The 18,576-nt window shown below is 42.1% G+C and overlaps 1 protein-coding gene across 1 annotated transcript in view; it reads left to right on the forward strand.

The window, feature by feature from the left end:
* The window catches only part of LOC115459160 (deSI-like protein At4g17486), a 72,165-nt gene that overhangs the window by 19,445 nt on the left and 34,144 nt on the right, over positions 1-18,576 (forward strand). The window contains exon 3 of the mRNA XM_030189033.1: positions 17,060-17,169. Within this exon, the coding sequence (XP_030044893.1) occupies positions 17,060-17,169 (110 nt within the window). The remainder of the gene's footprint in view (positions 1-17,059; positions 17,170-18,576) is intronic.

Here is an 18,576-nt window from a genome sequence, read left to right on the forward strand (position 1 = left end):
ATAGCCCTTACTGACAACATTACCTTATGGAAACTACAATATAAAATGGTATTTTATCTACATATATCACCTCACCGTGCCTTTAAAGCCACTATGAGTGTAGAGGATAAATGTCCAAAATGTCAGGCATCTTCGGCATCACTGGGACACATGTACTGGCGCTGCTCAGTAATTCATCAGTTTTGGGCTCGCCTGAAAGCACCCCAAAAATCTTGTTTAATGTCTTTGGATTGGCACATTCTATTAAACCTAGCCTGACTGTTTTTTTACACAGGGCCACTTTGATGGAGAAAAAGAGTATTTTGAGGTGTTGGTTGCACCTCCACCATCCTTGGCCTCTTGGCGGGCTGATATGGTTATGTTGTGTCCTATGGAAAGACTGAGTGTGGGTCAATTAGATTCTGTTTAGGGGAAAAGATTTACTGTGATATAGGAGCCATTTTGGACTATGTTGTCATACAGCACGAAGCAGAATACTTAGTATTGATTTTGATGTTGAAGATTGATGGGGGTGGGGGGATAGGTGGGGGAAAGGGTAAAATTAAAAACTAAAAGTTTGTATTTGATGTAACATTGTTAACTGTGTGGATGGAACAATTTGTATTTCTTAAGATTTCTGGAGATCTGTTGTTTGTTCCTCTTTGGTAATAAAGAGATTTAAACATAAAAATTAACGTATTTTTCACACTGTTTTGTAAATGGTGTGAAAAAATGTTTAGATTTAATATGGATGAGAATTTGTGAGCATGCATTCAGGTTTGTTTGGGTGTCTAAAATTGTAAAGTGCACAAATTGCTTGTATGCGCGTATATTTCATGTTTATCCACTTCTGCCCTAGCTGAGAGAATATTCAGCCATCTCTCTGACCTCATGTGCAACTTTCTTTAAATCAATCACCTTATTTTCTAACTCTTCCTACTTTCTTACCTACTTGTATGTTACTTCTTTGCTTTACCCTTCAGTATCAATTATAATTCTCTATTATGTATTGTGTTATTGTAAGTAGTATACTATGCTATACTTTGTATTGTTTTTGAATATTTTTACTGCTGTAATTGCCTATTGCTCGTTTGATCTATTCTTACTGTACGCCGCCTTGAGTGAATTCCTTCAAAAAGGCTGTAAATAAAGCCTAATAAATATTTCAGATTTAATACAGGCACATTGTGTGCACTTTTAAAATCTTGTGTGCATACAGTGTGCACCTAAAAAAAGAGTAGCTTTAATGACACAAAAGATACCTGAAAATAAGGAAAATGCCATCTTAAAAACTTAAGAATAGCCATACTGTGTCAGACCAATGGTCCATCTAGCCCAGTATCCTACTTCCAACAGTGGCCAATTCAGGTCACAAGTACCTGACAGAATCCCAAATAGTAGCAAGATTCATGCTGCTGCTGATCCCAGGCACAAGCACTAGCGTCCCCTATGTCGTATCTCAATTGCAGACTCTGGACTTTTCCTGCAGGAACTTGTCCAAACCTTTTTTTAAACCCAGATATAATAACCACTGATACCACATCCTCTAGCAACAAGTTCCAGAGCTTAACTATTCATTGAGTTTCAAGTTTCTTAGTAGTCTGATATACTGTCCTATGGTGAGGCCTTCAGGGCAGTCAGTATAGAGTAAGAGGCGAGAGAAAGAGGGCGGGGAAGAACTCCATAAACATATAGGAAAGAAGGATCGGGAAAGGGGAGGGGAAGAGAACATGTGCTCTCTGTACAGGATCACCAGTCACTGATGTCCAAAAGACTCTGGGAGTAGCATCTAAAGCATTCTAAAGGGGTTAAAGGCATCAGGAATTTTTTTTTTTTAAGGGCAGCACAGAATACAGTGTGATTAGTCAGGGAGTACAGATGAAGGGGCAGGGAGTTCCAGAGGGTAGAGGCTGCTACACTGAAAGCTTTGGAGCGGATGGAATCAAAGCGGAGCTAACATAGGGAAGGAACATGTAATAGGTTGGAGGAGGATGAGCACAGGGATCTGGAGGGAGCATAAGGGATCAGGTGTGTAAGAGAGGAGTCGTGTCAAATTGGAGTGTTACAGTAGTCCAGAAAGGAATTCACCAAAGAGTGAATAAAGACCCGAAGAGCTGGTTTAGTAAAAAAGTGGTGAATTGAGATCATTTTACGTTTATAAAAGTAACGTTGTACTATGGCTGAGATATGAGTATGGTATGTGAGGGCTGAATCAAATGTAACGCCTAGAAGTTTGAGAGTAGGCTGAAAAATGACAGGAGAACTGGCTCAATAATGGGAAGATCTGGATTAGGAGTCCCTGAGCAAGTCATAAGTAGAGCCTGTGGGGTTTTTTTTCTGGGTTGAGTTTGTTTGGATGAGAAAAACCAGTTGGCTGCTGTATAGAGTTTTCATTGAGTGAAGCAATAGCCAAAGGATCAGTGTTATTTGAAAGTAGTACCGTGTAACTTCCTTGAATGTCCCCTAGTCTTTATACTTTTTGAAAAAAGTAAAAAAAAAAATCAATTTTATGTTTACTTGTTCTACACTGCTTAGTATTTTTAGACCTCTGTTGTATCCCCCCTTAGTTGTCTCTCTTGTTCCAAGCTGAAGAGTCCTAACTTCTTAAGCCCTTCCTTATACGAGAGGAGTTCCATCCCACTTTATCGTTTTGGTTGCCCTTCTTTGAACCTTTTGTAATTCCATTATATCATTTTTACAATGCGACAGCCAAAATTGCGCGCAATACTGAAGGTGTGATCACACCATAGAGCGATATAGAGCCATTAATAACATCTTAGTCTTATTTTCTATCCCTTTCCTAATAATTCTTATCATTCTGTTTTCATTTTTGGCCTCCACCACACACTGGGCAGAAGACTTCAGTGGATTATCCACATGACACTTAGATTTTTTTCTTCAGAGCTACTCCTAGGGTGGACCCTAGCATCAAATAACTGATTTGGATTATTCTTCCCAATGTGCATCACTTTGCACTTGTCCACATTAAATCTCATCTGCCATTTGGATGCCCAGTCTTCCAACTTCTAAGGTCTTCCTACAATTGTTCACAGTCTTCTGCATTTGACAACTTGAAATAGTTTTGTTATTGTCAAATTTAATCATCTCACTTGTTTATTTTCCAGATCATTACTAAATATGTTAAATAGCAGCGGTCCCAGTATAGATCCCTGTAGCACTCCACTATTCACCCTCCTCCATTGAGAAAAATGGCCATTTAACCCTATCCTCTGTTTTCTGTTCAGTAACCAGTTCCTAATCCACATCAGACTATTGCTTCCTATCCCATGGGTTTTTAATTTTCTCAGGAGCCTCTCATGAGGGACTTTGTCAAACGCTTTCTGAAAATCTAGATACACTATATCAGCCGGCTCACCTTTGTCCACATGATTGTTCATGCATTCAAAGAAATGAAACAGATTGAGGCAAGACTTCCCTTGGCTGAATCCATTTTGACTCTGTCCTATTAAACCATGTTTGTCTATGTGTTCAGTGATTTTATTCTGTATAAGTTTCCACTATTTTGTCCGGCACTTACGTCAAGCTTACCAGTCTGTAATTTCCTGGGTCACCTCTGAATCCCTTTTTTAAAATAAGCATTACATTTGCTACCCTCCAATATTCAGGTACTACAGGTGATTTTAATGACAGGTTACAGGTCACTTACAGGTCTGCAGTTTCATATTTGAGTTCTTTAAGTACCCCAGGGTGTTTACCATGGGATCCAGGTGATTAGTTACTAATCTTTAAATTTGTCTCAGTACATTTTCCAGGTTCACTGAAATTTCTTTCAGTTCCTCTACATCATCATCCTTGAAAACCAACTTTGGTACAGGTAGGTCTTACATCATCTGCAGGAAAGACAGAGGCAAAGAATTAATTCAGCCCCTGTGCTATGGCCCTGTCCTCCCTGAGTGCCCCTTTTATTCCTTGATGATCTAATGGTCCTATGGATTCCCTCACAGGTTTTCTGTTTCTGATATACCTGAAAAAGTTATTACTATGCGTTTTGCTTCCAAGGCAAGATTTGTTTTGTATTCTTTTTTGGCCTTCTTTCTCAATGCTTTGCATCAAGCTTGCCAGTGCTTATGTTGCTGCTTGTTTTCTTTATTCTGATCTTTTTCCTGTATTCTGAAAAATATTCTTTTGAGTCTAATAGCCTCTTTCAGTTCTCCGTTTAACCATACTGGCTGTCCTTTGCTCTTCTTTCTACCTTTATTAATATGTGAAATACATCTGGTCTGGACTTCCAGACCTTTGAGGGACTCTGAACCAACAAGAGCGGAAGAGAAAGACTGTGGAGGTTTCTCAACTCAGGTAGAAGTTCTGCTTTCTTCTTCAGTTGTCCTAGCACCCTTAACCGTTAGTGAAGCTGAATGTGGTGACCTTTGAGACTCCATGGTTGGTTATGGAGTGGTTTGATCAGGTTTACTCCCCTGTTTTTCCATCTCCTTGACTTCTGCCTCCAAACTGCAAGATTTAGAGTCTAAAGTGAATTTCTGTACTAAGATTGATGTAATGGATAAAACAGTGACTGAGGTTAAAATCTTCTCAGACTTTAATTCAGGTTAAGTCCTTTATGTTAAGCAAAATTGGAAATTTAGAAACTATGCAAAGAGGTCTGAACCTAAAACTGCTTTACTTCCCGTAGTCTAGACTAACCTCGGCTAGCATTCTTTTCCATAGGTGTTTGCAATCAGTATTGAAATACCTGAAATCAGTCTTTCCACCTTCACAGAAGACCTTCTATATAACGTCTACTGAAAAGAAGCTTCAGTTCATTTAAATATATCTGATATTTTGGAATCCTCAGAGATTGAAGTAACACTAAGATCTACTCTTAGTGTCCTTTGTTTTTCATCAGGATAGGGATTCAATATGCAGATTATATTATAGGACTGCAGGTACAACATTTCTGGGGAATAAAGTACAGATGTTTCTAAATGGATGCAGTCTAGAAGGAAGAAGAACTTGAAATTACGTTCTGCAGTGACTTCACTAGGAGCTTTCATCCAACTTAGGATTCCTTGTGAATGTTTTGTAATGTATCGGAATAATCGTATGTTTTTTTTTTTTTATGGTTTAACTTTTTTATTGATGTCACATCCACAACATTTAAGCATCAATTACAATCACCAAAATGATATCTCTAAAGTCAATAACAAAACCTTTTGTTAAAGTAACATCAAACTTTTACATAGTCTTTTCATCCCTCCCTTTTCCCCCACCCCCCAACCCTCCCATCCCCCCTCCCTTTTACCCTCCCTATGATCTGTCTAAAAGCATCAATGGAGTCTCCAGGTTCTCAATCATAGTTTGTTAAGGATGAGACTTCTTCCTCTTTGCGTGAGTTTGGCTATAAAGGGACTCCATGTCTTTAAAAAACGTGATTTCCGCTTAAAGGAACCCCTGGCCTCTTGCGCCTCCCAAGTCATCAGTTGATGTACCTGATTGCGCCAGTGCCAAAATTCAGGTCTATCCGGAACAGTCCATTTTTGCAAAATACATTATGTGCTAGTAAACAGAGCTTTCTACACAGCAGGACTTCCTCCGCCCTTAGCCCCCTGAGAGAGCCAGGACAGTCCAACAACAACTGTTGAGGTGTGCCCTGTACCCTTCTTGACAGCATCAAGGAAAGAAAGGCCACCACCCGTTTCCAAAAACATCTTATAATCCCACATTCCCATAAACCATGGTATAGTGTATTATCAGCTAGATTACATTTCATACAGGTAGGCGAACCAATTCCTCCCGCTCTAAACAATTGTACTTGTGAGAAATATGCCCTGTGGATAACTCGAAATGCACATTCTCTGTATCCCGCCCCACTAATTATTTGCGGAATACCTTTAAGGTGTGCTATAATATCCCAGGAGGCGAGATCACATCCCACATCCAGTTCCCATCTCCGTCTGAGCTGTGTCAAATCCCTGGCTGGTGCCAAGGACCATATTTTCTTCTGGAGGCCAGAGATGGAAGGAGCCTCCTCAGCGGCCTTCTCAAACAGTGTCTGAATCTTCTCCCCCAATTTGTAATTCAGGGATGCCCTGTCTAAGGATTGTACATAGTGCTTCAATTGACAGTAGGCAAAAGTGTCTCCCCAGTCTAATGACTCATTAGGGATCAGCTGTTCCAGTGGTCTAATCACTCCAGTCTGATCTACCACTATCCCCAAGTTATGAAGTCCCCGTCTCACCCAATGTTGGAATACTGGATTCTCAATTCCAGGTAAAAAGTGCGGATTCCCCTGTATAGTTAGCAATTCTGTCACATGTGGGTCTCCACCCAATAATTTCCCCAAAAATCTCCAGGCCCCCTGTAAGGATCCTAACAGCATCGAACCTCTCATTCTTTGTGGCAAAGAAGATCTAACCCCCTGCAATAGTGAAATCAATTAATAGGGACTAAAGAGTGATTCCTCCAACTCTATAGGTGTGTGATAGTTTGATGAGAATACCCAGTCCCTCACGTGTCGCAACAAACAAGCGAGATTATAATATTTAATATTAGGTAGGCCCAACCCACCCTGATTCCACCCTCCCACTAGCAACTGCTGGCAAATTTTTGCTTTCTTATACGCCCAGCAAAACTTCGTTACCATGCGATAGAACACTCTAATATCCTTCATCAATAAGTGCAATGGCAGCGTTTGCATCACATAAAGCCACCTTGGCAAAATAACCATGCGAATTAAACACAGTCGCCCCGATAGTGATAGTGTCAGAGTTCTCCAGGCCTCCAGTTGCTGTTTGGTCTTAGCTATCAGCCACTGAATATTTATACTGTAGATCCCCCTTGTCCGGGCTGGTAGAAGGATACCTAAATAACAAAACGATTCCTCCACCCATCTTAGTTGGAATTGTCCCGGCCATGCTCTTCGAGTCTCAGCAGTAAGAGCCAACGCTTCAGACTTGTCATAGTTTAATTTAAGGCCAGAATAGGACCCAAATTCTTTAAATATCTCTAAAAGATACGCTAGCGTCTCCCAGGGCTTCGTGAGTATGATTAACAGGTCGTCGGCAAATGCCGCCACCTTAAATTCCTGGTGCTCAAATTTAACTCCTTTAATTGCCGGGCATGTGCATATGTCTCGGATCAGAGGATCCAGATATAGAGCAAAAAGTAAAGGTGACAATGGGCATCCCTGTCGGGTCCCTCGACAAATTTCAAACTCTTCTGAGTACAGCCCGTTCACCCATATCCTGGCTCGAGGCGACGTGTATAATGCAGAGATCACCCTCCGAAACCAGCCCTGAAACCTATATTTGGCTAAGGTTGTAAATAAATAAGGCCACTCCACACGATCAAATGCCTTTTCGGCGTCGAAACTAATCATTATAGCCAATTCTTGAGTGGTTTCCAATCTCTCTAGTGAAGCCAATATGCTTCTCAGATTACGCGCCACTGAGCGTCCCTGAACAAACCCTACCTGTGCTTCGTGAATGACTCTTGGTAACACTCTACTCAACCTGTTAGCTAAAATTTTGGCAAATAGTTTTACCTCTTGATTTAGGAGAGAGATCGGCCTATATGAAGACCCCAGAGTGGGATCTCTCTGTTGTTTAGGTAGCACTATAATCTGAGCTAGATTGAGATGTTCTGGTAGCCGGCCAACCTCCACCCACCTGTTAAATGCTTTCGCTATTGACGGAGCTATCGGATTCCCCAGCATCCTATAGAATTCTAATTTGAGACCATCTGGGCCCGGGGCCTTACCCAACTTACTATGTCCAATTGCCCAGCTCACCTCGTCATCAGTTATAGGGGCATTTAACATCTTACGATCTGCTTGCGTAATGCCAGGGAGGGCAATGTTTTCTAAGTATAGCTCCCCACTAAGACCACTCTCCGCCTCTGACTTGTAGAGTTGCTTGAAAAATTTTTGGAAGACATCACGTATCTCTCTGTCAGTATGAAGCAATTGCCCCTTATCATTCCTGATAGTTAGAATTTGTTTAGAAGTGTGCCTAGGAGCAATTAAACGAGCCAACATCTTGCCCCCCTTGTTACCAAATTTATAAAGATGAAATTTATAATACATATGGGATTTAACTGCACGTTCGTGTATCAATGAGTTCAAAGCGCATTGGGCCGCTACTATCTTGTCGAACCCTTGGTATCGGGTTCACACTAAATTGTTTCCTCAAACCCAGCAATTGTTTTTCCAATCGAAGGATTTCCCTATCTCTAGCTCTCTTGTGGTGACTAACATAGTTTATTATGTCCCCTCTTAGAACGGCCTTTGCCGCTTCCCAGAAGAGTGTGGCATCTACATTTGGTGCTGCATTAAAATTTGAGTATTCACCCCATTTGGTTAACAAATATTCCCGAAAATGCACATCCTTGTAAAGGTAGCTAGGGAAAGACCACCCCCCTTTTGCCGCCTTCTGGCCCCCACCATTCCATGTCATCCAGACTGCGGCGTGGTCAGAGATCACACAGGGACCAATCTCGACTTCCCCTATATCTGAAAAGGCCTCTCTAGAGGTCAACAAATAATCAATCCTGGAAAAAGTATTGTGTGCTCTGGACTGATGTGTATATTCCCTATCAAGAGGGTGCAAGGTCCTCCATACATCAATAAGGTCTAATAATGAACAAAAATCAGGCAATCCCTTCGCGTGTTTTCTAGTCCCTGGTCCAGTCGGAGGATTAGATTTATCTAAAGTGGGGTCCCAAGCCGTGTTAAAATCACCTCCTAGCACCAAGGGGGTGAGTGCCACATTCGTTAGAATCGTCCTTAATTTCTTATAAAATTGGAGGTCGAGCTGATTTGGGGCATAAATGCTACCGAGCCTCACCTGTTGCCTTGCCACTGTAGCTGTTCCAAAGACAAAGCGCCCCTCGGGGTCTTGCACTATGTTAGTAAGCTGTGTAGCCACCCCCTTTCGAATGAGTATTGCCACACCACCCTTTCGACCCATGGCTGCTGAAGCCACACATTCTCCCACCCACCACCTCGCAAGCTTAGCATGGTCTTGTCCAGACAGATGTGTTTCCTGGAGGAATACTATATCCGCTCTAATGTGCTGTAAATACTGTAAAATCTTTGATCTTTTTATTGGGGAGTGTATACCCCCCACGTTCCAGGTAACAATCTTAAGCATCCCTCTCACAGTGTTTAAGAGTATTAAGCCAGATGAATCTTTTATCTAACATGAGGAGCCAGCCCAGCCTCTGGCCCCTCTTCCACAAACCACTGATGTGTCCCTCGTGTCTCTTGTCACTCCTTAACTTCCAGTAATAGATCAAAATTTTCCTTGTGTCATCTTTACAGTCTAAACTCCAGTCTACTCCTACTTCTTTCCATTCATGCCCCGAAGCTAACTTCCATATTATACCTTCCTTTACACTCCCACCCTCCCAATCCCATCCCCCCTTTTCCCCCTCCTATCCCTATGGGATACAGGTCACTTCGAACGCCCCTCCTCTACACCCTGATAGTCAACTAATCAAATTTTTTCGTGCAACCACCCCCCATCCACCAATCATCAGCCAATGACCCCCTTGCCATTATTACCCAGAAAACCGGGACAGCCTCTGCCAACCACTATTTTCACTCCCTTATTTTTCCATTTCACCCCATTCTGGGAACCAAAAACATTGCTAACAACATCATTTACTCTAAACAGTGAACATAACAAATAGAAACACAACATATTTCAAATGTACTTGGTTTCTCTTACTACTGCATTAGATCTTATAAGCAACCAGTCACTTGATATCAAATGTTCCTGAGTTGATGAGCCGTTTCAACTGGGAGCCAGAAAACTGCATGGAAGATGGCTTTCTCTCTCTTGAAGCTCTGGTTGCTTCCCCAGCCACTGACCTTTTCTGCAGCAGCAAACCCTCTCAAAATGTTGCTGTAGATCAATTCACCAATCCACTCTGCTGCAACATATACAAATCTGCATTGTTTCACTGCCGCTTCGCCAAAAGTTTGACTACTGATTATAGGCATCCATTTAAGCTTAACAACTCTTTTCAGCTTGCTCTAGGTGTCTCCAAATCTTTTATAAAGGCACGGGCTTCTTCTGCTGTAGTGTAAAACTTTGTCTCCGACTTGTGCACAATGCGCAGTTTCGCTGGATATAATAAAGCAAACGGAATTTTGCGCTGCACTAGTTCAGAACAAACAGGTGAGAACCGCTTTCTCCTAGCCGCAACTCTGGCTGAATAATCTTGAAAGCAAAGTATTTTCTGGTTTCCAACACGCAGTTCTCTCCCGCCTCTCAGCGCCTGCAGAATAGCCGTTTTATGTGCAAAATTTAGTACACGACAAATAATCACTCTGGGTCTTGTTGCATTAGTTTGTTTTGGTCACAGCCGATGTGCCCTCTCGATTTTTAAAGGGCCCAGCTCCTGCGGAAGGTCCAATTCTTTAGTGAGCCAACTTTCCAAATAGCTTCTCAAATCACGGTCTCCTCGATCTTCCGCTACGCCTACCAAGTGAAGATTGTTGCGTCTCGACCTGTTCTCGAGATCTTCAATTTTGTCGGCGTATTGGGATAATTGTTTTTCCATCTCACTATGGCTGGCCTCCATTTTAGCGACACGGTCCTCTATATCGCTTGTCCACTGTTGGTAGGACGCCATGTCTTCCTTAATTTGCGCGACATTATTATGCAGTGATTCCAGTTTCGATTCCAGCGAACCCAGCTTGTTTTCTAATATTGTTTCCAGCGCATTAGTGACCTCCCCAACTATTTCAGCCGTCCACATCGAGCTGACCTGGGAGGAAGACGGACTAGCCGGGGGCCGCCATCTTGTCATCTGTCGGCCGGTTTTTCTCCTTGTCTTTTCTGAGCGTTTTTGCCGCCATTGAGTCTCGCCGCCGGGTCTGGCTGATCTTAAAGCTTCCCTCCAGGTTATCCTGGTAGAATGGGTCGGAGGTCGCTCGAATTTCTGCTGTTTATCCGCAAGGTTCTCGAGGAGTTGGCAGGAGCGAAGTAGCTAACGTCCGCTCCTGTGCATAGCGTCACGTGACCCCCTTGTATGTTTTTTTTTTTTTAATGAACCTGTTTGGAGGGGAGAAGTGTAATTCTCACTTAACACTTACTCCTTTCTTCTTAAATTTCACTTCTTTAAATATCTTTCTATAGATTTGCTTCTTTTTGGTTCCTCTCCTTTATTTTGGACTATGATTAAAGTTGTATTTCTTGTTTGATGTATTGATCACTATTGTTATTTCTTATTTCAATTTGTTTATTAATTTACAATTTTAACAAGATTACACTTGTTTGAAATACAGCAGTAACTAAATTAGTAAGAGAATTCAATAATTTCCATATAAGCAATAATGTAAGAAAAACAGGAAAAAAAAAATACTTATTATCACAAACATATTTTTTAGCTTCCTTAGACCTCATTTAAATCATGAGGCGGACTAGAGTTAGGGAAGAATTATTAACAAAAACATATAAAGGAAATAAAGTAGCGCAAATACTCCCATTTACTTTAACAATTAAGTTGCTTAGAATCTAGAAATGATTTTAGACTATCTGGAGAAAAGAAGGTATATTTAACCTGACCCAATCGAACCAAACATTTACAAGGATAGGCAAGGAAAAATATCCCGCCTATTTCCAGCGTTCTTGCTTTTAATGCTAGAAAAGCTTTTCTTCTCTGTTGGGTCAGTTTTGTAACGTCAGGGAAGATTTGTACCTTTATCCCACCAAAACAGGTTTGAAGATTTTTAAAATAAAGTTTCATAATATTATTCAAGTCCTGTTCAAATATCAAGGAAACTATCAAAGTTGACCGGTCTGCTTTTTCATCCACCGAACACTCTAATATTGCTGAAATATTCTCAAGGTCTAGGTTTGTGTGTAGTCCATCCTGCTTTTTCCCATTTTCTCCTTTGGGGTTTGGAATATAATATATCTTGTTGATTGGCGGCATTGCTTCTAGGGGCATTTTTAAAACTTCATTTAAGTATCGTTTGAATAAATCATAAGGATTAATCCCTGGGAGTTTGGGAAAATTCAAAAGTCTCAAGTTTAATCTTCTATTGAAATTCTCTATTTGATCCAATTTCCTTCAAATAAATACATTATCCTTAACCACACTAACTTTGAACTCTTAAAGAGAATCAACTTTATTTTGGAGATCAGTCATTTTTTCAGCTATATCCATTTTTATCTGGTCAACCTTTAAATTCAGCTCTTGAAATTTTTTCTTAAAGGTACTCACTTCTCCCGAGGTTTGTTGTAGTGTTCCATCCATTTTTTCCAACATTGTCCAAATCATTGCCAGATTTACCTCCTTTACAGTTCCTAAAGATGTTTCTCGTGCTTTCGGCGTCTTCTCCAACGCTTCCCGTCCCCCACTGACTGCTTCACCCAAGACACTTCCGGTAGGGCGTCGCCGTTCATCGGGCCCCGTCGTTGACGCCGGGCATGGAGGCCTCGCAGTTGCTGGTGGTGAGAGGGATATTTCATCTCCTAGCAGGGTCTCCGCTTCCCCAGAGAAACCCGCTATAGGATCCGTATCCCCTATTGTTTGGGAGATTGGCGCGAAATAGCGCTCGAAACCAGTTTTGGGCTCTGTGGGAGTCGAGGTAGGTGGAGGAATTACCTTCGTTATCCCTTTTCTTTTAGTATGTGGCATTTTCTTCAGAGGAAATAAATTTTGCCAGAGTCAGTTTCAGAGCTGCTGTTCCGTGCACCCTATTGCGCCGCCATCTTAGGTCCGCCTTTGTTATTTCTTAATTTGTTCTGAATTTCTATTCAAAGTTTTTGATCTTTGATGTTTTTGTGAAATGCAAATAAATAATAATAATTTTTAAAAAAGGACTAGATCTAAAATAGCTCCCCTTCTTGTTGTCTCCTGGACCAGTTGCTCCAAAAAGCAGTCATTTATTACATCTGGAAATCTTACCTTCCTAGCACTCCCTGATGTGGCATTTATTTGAAATCACCCATTATTGTGCTGTTGCCGGATTTGCTAGCTCTTCTAATTTCTGTTAACATATCTTGATTGTTCTGGCCTGGTGGGATGGTAGTATAGTCTTTCCCTTCACATATGGAATTTCTTAAATGACAACCAGTCTTAAGGGGGGGGGGGGGGGGGGAAGAGATCATGCACATTCTTAAGATTTACCATCTGCCTTTTCAGTTTTGCCCGTGAATAAAAAGTCTCTGATTTGTTAATTGTAGTTCCTGTTCTTCTGCAGCTTTTCTCTGTACTTCTCGTAAATATATTATACGTTTTAAATCCTCAGGCAAGCTATAGACATTTCCTTTCTCTCCATCGCTAATGAATGCGTAGGGTTTGACTCTGAGCATGGGAGGACAACAGACTGTTCATTAGCGATGGAGAGGAAGAAAATGTCTACAGCTTGCCTGAGGATTTAAAACGTATAATATATTTATGAGAAGTACAGAGAAAAGCTGCAGAAGAACAGGAAATGCAGTTAACAAGCGTACATCACGAAGTTGCTTAAAGATAAGTGATTCAAGGATCAGCATTGAACTGACAGTCAAGTACACATGGATCTTGACGAAGTGAAGTAAATGAGTTGATCACATGATAACTGTGATAAGAGACGTTTTGTTTATCTATAACGGGATCCATAAAAGGAAGGAAAGACTTATATAACCCATTTGAGAACAGAAGGGAGGTAATTCCATTGCAGTCTAATGTAGAAAATATCTCTGTATCTCTTTATAGAGTTAAGTTGTGACAGTTATGCTGTGTAGTATGAATGTGAGTGTATGAGTGAAGGGATAATAGGATAACTGAGTAAAAGGCAGTATAGCATTTATGTGAAAAAAGAATATTTACTAAGAAGGAAGTTTTGATATTAATAAAAAGATTTTGATATATAAATCTTGTAGTTACTGTGTTAAGCATATTCATTAAGGATATCCTGAAAATGTGGCACTCTTGCAACCCTCCCGAGTTAGTGTGTGCTGCTACGGTTCTCAGTCTTTCTTCTGTTTATGTGCATGACACACTGAACCATTATAGTTAGCAGCTGAACAAAGAAGAAAATTCTATATATCATTTTAATTGTTGCTAACAATGATGCAAGGGAAATACAAACACAATGGTGGTAACTGTTGGGGTTGAGGAGAAGGGTGGGCCAGAGACTGCAGCATTTCAAGTTGAGCCTGGTGATAGAAGTAGGGACTAATAAAGGAGATTTCAAGGACTTGATTTCCTGGTTCTCGGCTCTCTCCAACCTGCCACACACGCAATTGTTGAGGAACACTGTCTGTCCCTCCCAGCTCTGTATCACTCACCTTGAATATTGTGTGCAATTCTGGTCGCCATATCTGAAAGATATAGCAGAATTAGAACCAAAATGATTAAGGGGATGAAACGCCTCTCTTATGAGGAAAGGTTAAAGTTACAGTTATTCAACTTGGGAAAGGTGGCTGAGGGGGATATGATAAAATCCTGAGTGGAATAGATAAACGTAAATTGATTGTTTACTCTTTCAAAAAGTACAAAGACTAGGGGACACTCCATGAAGTTACATAGTAATACTTTTAAAACAAATAAGAGAAAATATATTTTTTTCATTCAATGAATAGTTAAGCTCTGGAGCTCGTTACTGGAGGATGTGATAACAGCAGTTAGTGTGTTTAAAAAAGGTTTGGACAACTTCTGGAAGTCCATAATCTGCTATTAAGACAGACATGGGAAAAGCCACCACTTATCTTTAGGGTCGGTAGCAGGGCCGGTCAAACCCAGTAAGCGGGGTAAGCGCCGCAGGGGGGCGCCTGCCTTCAAGGGCGCCGCTGCACCGCCATATCGCGCCGCCCTTGGTGCTTTAAATCTTTAATTTACCTCAGTTCCAGCAGCCGCATCATTTGAAAGCCTTCCCCGTCTCTAGCCTTCCCTCCCTTCGTGAGTTTGTTCCGCAGTCCCGCCTTCTTATGACGTTTCCTCGAGGGCGGGACTGCAGAACGAACTTGCGAAGGGAGGGAAGGCTAGAGACGGGGCAGGGCTTTCAAATGATGCGGCTGCTGGAACTGAGGTAAATTAAAGATTTAAAGCACCAAGGGCGGCGGGGGATGGGGACGAAGGAGAATCGCTGGACAGGGGCAGGGTGGGAGAAGAGAGAAAGGAGATGCTGGGGGGGGGGGGGGGGTCGCGCGGGCGCCAACTCGTAGTCTGCAGGGGGGCGCCAGAGACCCTAGGACTGGCCCTGGTCGGTAGCATGGAATTTTGATACACTTTGGGATTCTGCCAGATACTTGACTTGTATTGGCCTCCTGCTGGAAGCAGGGTACTGTGCTAGATGATCCTTTAGTCTGACCTAGTATAGCTACTCTTTTTTGTTATGTTGAGAACCATGGTGTGCAGTAAGTTTGCTCTGCCCATAAGCTTTTTTCATAAAGAGAAAGCAAGTGATGTTTTGATTGACGCAGGGAGACTTTTGGCATGGTGGCATAAACTTCTGGGCTCCATTGAGGCTATACAAGTTGGAACAGAGATGGATCTGAGGAGAGTGGGGCCTGTAGAGTGCATTTATTTAAAAATAAGCCCTACACTCCTGCATTTATATCCAAGTAGAATTTGGAAGGCAGCGTGAGAAGATTGAGAACCACAGTTTACACTGGTGTGCTCTAATTGGCATAGTTTCATGATCATGAAAATTCAGCTAGAAAAGAACTTGATATAAGTAAGCTGAGAAATCACCAAGGCTTGGCCAGGAATCCTGCACGGTGCAGGTGAGATAAACATATGGGCATGCAAGATGCTACAGAGGTGGTAATCTGTCCTCCGCCAGGGAAAGAATCAACAGCTTTCAGTGTAAGATGCAGGCAGAGAATATTAGTGTGCCAAGAAGAAGCTGTGTTTTGATGGTGGGATGATATATTTGATGAGCATGAGGTTAAAAGGCTGAGCACAGGAGCAGTTAGTGGAAGCAGTGGTGTGGGAGGTTGTAAGGAGAAACCAGAGCATCTACACAGCTGATGTAAACTGTGAAAGAAGAGAGAAGTGTGCAATTAAGGGTTCTTAAATTGAAATATATTAAAAAAAAACAAAACAGTTAAGCCTGGATTTGCAGAGGCGTTCGTGCTAATACCTGATTGAGAAAGTGGTGGGGGATGGGGTCCATTTTGATCCATTGTGTTGTACAAGGGTGAGGGAGCAGACAGCATGGTGGATCCTCAGGCTGGAATGTCAAATATAAAACAAGGCAACTCCTTAGCTCAATTCTCTCTTCCCAGCTCCTCTCCCGAGGAGAGTTATAAGAGACTGATGTTTGACCTTATTCTCTCCGCTCTCATCTCCCACACTGCTGTCCTCGCTTTGCTTTGGGTCCTTTTTCTATGGAGGAAAGTACTACAAAATCTACTAGAAATGGAAACAGAAAAGTATCAATTCCCTCCTATATTTAATTTCATCATCATCTTTTCCAGACTTTGTGTTCTGCTGCCATCTCCCCTGCTGTGATTTCTTGTAATGCCCCTTCCCATTCCCTGTGCTCATTTTCTCCTACACTGATGTTTTGCACAGGATGGATGGCCTTGTTCTCCCTTCCCTGCACACCATTCCAGGCTTCCTTGATTCACATGCCGACTGTGCATGCAGATAATGCTGTCCGTGATCACTCTGCTTCTTCCTCCCCCATCCTGTGTCCCCCTTTACATTCTAAATAGTTATAGGCTTTTTGGACACCCATTGTACCTGTCAGACTCATGCAGACCATGCCCTGTGCCTTGTAAATGCACAGACTAGCTCCCAGAGCACACCATGGTCCATGTGACTTTTACAAGGACTGCCTAGTGCTATGGAACTCTGCAGTCTTACCTGTTCAGTGACTGTGGAGAGAAAGTAGGAAACAGGTTTGATTGTAATTTCATTATTTGCTTTATTATAATTCTCAGTGTTTTTATGGAATTCTTTGTGTACCCTGCCTTGGACCTGTTAGGGGTAAGGTGAGATAATAAATCTCAAGATTAGACTACTTTAACTTTTGGACTGCAGACCATCTTCTTCTTTATTAAGATTCACTTGTAACCCAGCTGAGATGTTCTGGTCTCTGGCTGGTAGTGAACAGGTGAAGGGAATGTTCTTATGCTAATGATCTCTCACTGGTGCATATTGTCTGTGTTTATAGGGGGGTACACTGCTGGGACCCCCAGATGCTGTGGTAGATCTTGGGAGCACAGAAGTGACAGAGGAAATCTTTTTGGAGTACCTGACAGCCCTAGGAGAGTCCATGTTCCGGTGAGTACAGGGGAGGAACGTAATGATCACTTGGGAGAAACACTTTGAGGGCTCCAAATTAAGTGTTAGAATGTGCCAAATTTGTGCAAAAGCTTATGCAGCCATGGTCAAACTGTATGTTTCACTGATATTCTGTAAGTGAACACAAACTGACATAACCTCTGCATGATAGAAAAAAATCAAGACTTCCCACAAAATTTTCTATCGGCTCTGGGAAAATGTGTTTCTCTGATACCTTATTTTGCACAGTACAGGAGTATAAAAACAATTCCACATACCAAGCTAAGCTTAGAAATATAAAAACATTTTCTGGAATTGGGATTACCGAACCTAGTTTTATACAACCAGGCTTGCTTATTGAGGCATGTGGGAGATTAGGAGGCTCATTTTCAAAGCACTTAGCCTCCCAAAGTTCCATAGAAACCTATGGAACTTAGCCTCCCAAAGTGCTTTGAAAATATGCCTCTTGGTGGGCCAATCCAGCACATTCACACCCCTGGAGACAGAGCGTGCATATTTTGCCCCTTATGATGTTCTTACTTTGCTGCACCTAGAGGGGGGTCAGGTCCCGGCTCAATTCAAACACTGCATGCTGCTGCAGCCGATGTGTATGGCATGGAGGATGTTGGTTAAAGGCATGGGGGGACAGCCAACAGTGTCAGAACTACTGGCTCTTAGGCGTAACCCAAAGTTTGAACCCGGGCAGAGTAACACCACATTTCTAAGATGGGAGCAGCTAGGGATCACAAGGGTGGAGCATTTGCTAGGAAAGGAAAGGGGACCTTATAAAATTTGAGAGAGTTACAAGGTAAGATAGGGAATGCGTGGGGAGACTGTTTCGCATATGCCCAGGTCAAACATTACATTTTACACTTAGATCAGTCAAGTCTGCAGAAGAAACTGGGACACAAAATAAACACCTTTTTCCAAAACCTAGAGATAGGGGGAATGACAGTGTCAACCTATATAAAGCCCTGGTGAAGCGAGTCCCCCCCCAAAACTCTGGATACATTAAACAAAAATGGGAAAAGGAATCGGGGAGGGCCTTAGAGAGGTGGGACATAGGGGCAACACTGAAAAGTATCCCGACCCTCTCCATAAACGAGAGACTTCGAGAGTGTTGATATCGGGTGATTATGCAGGCAACAATGTCAGGACAGCAATGGGGACACATAAGCATCACATGGGAGGCGAAGTGCGTCAAATGCGATTATACACCCCACACATTATATCACACCTTCTGGGGATGCCCAGGTGTGCGGGCCTTTTGGGGCCACATCCAGAGGTTTATGTCCAAAACAACACAGGCACCAGTGGGTGGGACCTGGGATCACTGTGTTAGATACGCAATCAGCATTTAGGACGCAGGCTGAAGGAACTCGGACATGGTGCCGCAAGGTGTGTCTA

This window comes from Microcaecilia unicolor, unplaced genomic scaffold (genome assembly GCF_901765095.1).
Source record: "Microcaecilia unicolor unplaced genomic scaffold, aMicUni1.1, whole genome shotgun sequence".
Taxonomy (NCBI): Eukaryota; Metazoa; Chordata; class Amphibia; order Gymnophiona; family Siphonopidae; genus Microcaecilia; species Microcaecilia unicolor.